This window comes from Elephantulus edwardii, unplaced genomic scaffold (genome assembly GCF_000299155.1).
Source record: "Elephantulus edwardii isolate Elephantulus edwardi_28Jun2011 unplaced genomic scaffold, EleEdw1.0 scaffold00067, whole genome shotgun sequence".
Classification (NCBI taxonomy): domain Eukaryota; kingdom Metazoa; phylum Chordata; class Mammalia; order Macroscelidea; family Macroscelididae; genus Elephantulus; species Elephantulus edwardii.
In genome coordinates, this window is record NW_006399817.1 from 654,492 (window position 1) to 658,756 (window position 4,265).

At 37.1% G+C, this 4,265-nt stretch overlaps 1 protein-coding gene across 1 annotated transcript in view; it reads right to left on the reverse strand.

The window, feature by feature from the left end:
* The window catches only part of LOC102873777 (NKG2-A/NKG2-B type II integral membrane protein-like), an 11,319-nt gene extending 7,271 nt beyond the window's left edge, over positions 1 to 4,048 (reverse strand). The window contains exons 1-3 of the mRNA XM_006888454.1: positions 3,865 to 4,048; positions 2,921 to 3,025; positions 2,155 to 2,211 (exon numbers count right to left, since the gene is read on the reverse strand). Coding sequence (XP_006888516.1) covers positions 2,155 to 2,211; positions 2,921 to 3,025; positions 3,865 to 4,048 — 346 coding nt within the window. The remainder of the gene's footprint in view (positions 1 to 2,154; positions 2,212 to 2,920; positions 3,026 to 3,864) is intronic.
* Positions 4,049 to 4,265: the final 217 nt, after the last annotated feature.

The following is a 4,265-nucleotide window of genomic DNA, read 5'->3' on the forward strand; positions in this document are numbered from 1 at the left end:
TGTGTGTGTGTGTGTGTGTGTGTGTGTGCATATATATGTATATGTATATATATCTTGATATTGATGTACCAAAAAAACTCCAAATCCAATGACTATATTCTGTACATATCATACAAATGTTCATACACTATAGTAAAAAAATGTTTAACTGTAGTTGTATAATGTTCTTGTTGTTGCTATGTGCTGTCAAGTCACTTGTGCCTCATAGTGACCCTATGTACAACATCTCTATTCTGTGCCAACCTTATTGTCTCTGACACACCTACCCCTAGGATCCCAGTCACTGAATCAATCCACCTCATTGATGGTCTTCCTATCTTGAGCTGTTTCTCTACTCTTCCAAGCATGATGACCCACTCCAAGGACTTGTCCCTTCTTGCAACATGCCCAAAGTATGCCAGATGAAGCTTCAGAATCCTTGCCTCTATAGAGCAGCCTGGTTTCAGCCTCTCAAGGCTGAATCTATTTGTTGTGGCATCAGGATTGGAGGAAGACTCATCAACAACCTATATCATGCAGATGACACAAAGCTGCTTGCTGAAATCAAGGAACACCTGAAGTGCTTACAGCAGATGATCAGGGACTGCAGCCTTATATATGAATTGAAGTTTAATATCAAGAGAACAAAGATTCTCACCACTGGGCCAATTGGCAGCATCATGGTAGATGGTGAAGAGAGTGAGATATTCAACTTTAGATATTCAACACTCTTGGTACCAGCAACCAGTAAATTAAAAGACATACTGTCATGGGAAAAATCTGCTGTCAGGGACCTCTCCAGAGTTTAATGTTCTAGTGCCTTTAAAAGAAATGTCTGCAAAACAACTATGAGATATTTCGCCCCAGTCAGAATAGCGAAATTTAACAGAACAGCAAGCAACAAATGCTGGTGAGGTTGTGGAGAAACTGGAACCCGTATTCATTGTTAGTGGAAGTGTAAAATGGTGCAACCACTGTGGAAGGCGCTATGGCGCTTTCTCAAAATGTTGCAAATAGATATACCATTTGACCAAGCAATTCCACTACTGGGAATATACCCCAAAGAGATCATGACTGACATCCAAGTAGATACATTTACACCCATGTTTATCGCGGCTTTGTTCACAATAGCAAGGAGTTGAAAACAACCCAGGTGCCCATCAACAAACGAATGGCTAGAGAAGCTGTAGTATATTCGCACAATGGAAAACTACAGTGCATTGAAAAACAAGGAACTCATGCAATATTATTCAAAATGGGGAGCCCTGAAGGACATTATGCTGAGTAAAATATCTCAGTCGCAAAAGGACAAATATTGCATGGTCCCACTGCTGTAAAATGGGACTGATATCAGGGTTGTGGTAAGACTGAGGAAAACTGGATAAATTGTGTATGCTGCACTGAAACAGATGAGGGAGAGAATAATTTAAAAGCGATGTATGATAGGGTATTATGGTTATCACAAGAGTCCACAATTAAGGTTGCATAGTGGAATGTACTTGGGGCAGTGGGAGAGGTGCAGGGGGATTGTGTACCAGGGAGAGATTGTTTATTTTACTTTTCAAAGAGAGGAGAAAACTGGGGTGGGGAGGAGGACTGGGCGAGTAGAGAAGTGCAGCAATGAATGAATGGAAACCCAACATCTCTGTAAACGTTTATTAAAATTATTAATTTTATTTTTTAAAAGGAATGTCTAGTTGCCTAGTCTGTAGGATGTTGTGCTACTAAACAAAAGGCTCCATCTCTGTTGTTCAAATTCACCAGCCTCTTGGAAGGAGAAAGATGAATAATCTGGTGTTGCAAATTACAACTTCAGTCACTCAATGGAGGGTTGCTTGGAGTTGAAATCAATTTGACATTTATGAACTATTTTGTATCATCATTAAATAAATGTTTTTAAAGCCTGCATCTTACTTTTACTTCTAAAGTTATTTCTTAATTTTAATTGCCTAGCTATTAAAGAGTTGCATTGTCAGTACAAAGGCCTGTAGTTCGAATCCACCAGCAGCTCTGGGAGAGAAAAATGGGCACTGTTCTCCTTTGCCATTTACAACCTCTGAAAATCCACTAGGGGGTCATCTACGAATAGGTTCTGATTTCAAGGCATGTGGCAACAAAAATATAGGGTTAAGTATAAATCATACTAATATCAGTATTATTAAAATTGTTACATACCTGTTAGGGATTTTGTGGTCAGAGAAGAATTATTATGTTCCACTTGTTTTGCTTTAGCTAGAAGACAATATAGTATAGAAAATGTTAAAAAAAAAGATTTGTTGGGGGGACATATTAATCACAATATTTCAATTTCCTAATTTAGTATTTAGTATGTTTAGTCTTAGAATGTTATAGAATAAAATGACATTGCCTGAAACAGTTAATGAACACATAAAGTCTTTGAAAAATAATTTAGTTCCTTTAAAGTAATTCCTACACATGCAGGTAATATGTAGTCTTTTCAAAAAAGTAAACTTATCATTTCTTATGTATTTTACTTTACCATTAAAAAAATTATTTCCAGTGCTCAATTTCTTTCCTATTTTCTAAAATAAGTTTTGGAAAAAAGTCAGTGAGAAAACAAAACAAAAACAGAGAGAGCCCTTGTGGTGTATAAGGTATTATGCTGCTAGATGCTAGTGGTCATTGAAAGACTCTGTTTCAGTCTCTTTCCATTATTAGCATTTATACTTTCAACAAATTCCGAATCACTTTTCCATATTGACTAAAGATGCATACATTAAAGTGGAAATTATATTCTCTAATATGGGCAATCTCCTTCCATATGACTCTGAAAACCCACTAGACCATCAGCTATGAATTGGTTTTGACTCAATAGCAATGCCAGACAGAAAGAGAAAGATAAACGGAGAGAGAGGAAATTATTACATATTTGGAGGTACTTATAAATAATTTTTAAAAATGTTATTTTTTAACAACTTACAGCGATTAATAACTGTAACTCCCACAGTTATCACACTAGCCATCAAGACAAGACAGATGATTCCGAGAATTCCAGAAAGAAGCCTCCCTGCATGTGATGGAAAATCTGTAAGAAGAAATTAAAGAACTGACACACAGAACGTACAGAAAATTATTTGAAAAATTTATTTAAAAGAGAAAATACACTCACAAAAAGCCATATACATAAATAGTGGAAATTAACTAACTTCCACACTTGTAATTGCTTGTTGTGTGGCATCAAGTTGCTTGAGACTCATAGCGACCTATGTACAACAGCTCTGAACCCTGCGCTCTCTTGAGTCAATTTCATTGTCTCTGACACATCTGCTCTCTTTACCCCAGTCAACCAGTGAGTTAGTTCTTCTATAATTTGTGAGGTGACATCTTGGAATCCTAACTGGAATGTGTCAATCCATTTCATCCAGGGTTTTCCTCTATTGGGCTATCCCTCCACTCATCCAAGAGTGATGCCCCTTTCTGAGGACTGGTCCCTTCTGACAACATGCCCAATATATGTCAGATGGAGCTTCATAATCTTACCTTCCAAAGAGCAGCATGGTTTCACCCTCTCTAGGAAAGACTGATTTGTTCTCTTACATTCTATACTCTTCTCCAGAACCACAGCTGAAAGGCACAAATTCTTCTTCTATCATCTTTAGTCATTGTCTATCTCTACGATGCTATGTAAATTAATGGAAAACTGTAAAAGCCCACATATCTGAAGAAAATTAGTGTTTAAATTCCATACTGAAATACTATATGCTCAGTTTGAATTCTGATCTTAAAAATATGGAACTATATTAGCCTATTCCCTAAGTCTGATTATCCTTACTCCATATGTAAATTTTTCTTCTTTCTCACAAATCTGCACTCCAACAGCACACATCCTAGAGAAGATATCTTGAACAACTAGTAAATGCTTACCTTTGTTGTGGAATTTCTTGTTGTTTGCATGGAAACTCTGAGGAGCATTATGAAGGTTTAATTCCACATAGGTTATTTCCTTCTCATTATTTGAAATCAGGCTAGATTTGCTCTTAGGCTTGAGTTTCTGCTTTGGATATTTGGCCAAGTTGATTTCTGCATATGTTACTCTTTGATTGCTCATCTCTGCAACTGGGTGGTGCCAGGAACTGTGTTTTAGGGTAATTGGGTTAAGAAGCCAAATTGTGGTTCACATGATGACTGGATGCCTAATGCTCACAAACTAAGTTGTAGAGGGTGGGATTAAATGTGGTGGATTGGTAATAATTTTTCAGTTGAGGAGTCTAAACTCTGATCTGGATTTCCTTCAGGCTTGACAAGTGGAAGTTAATGTTCTTCCC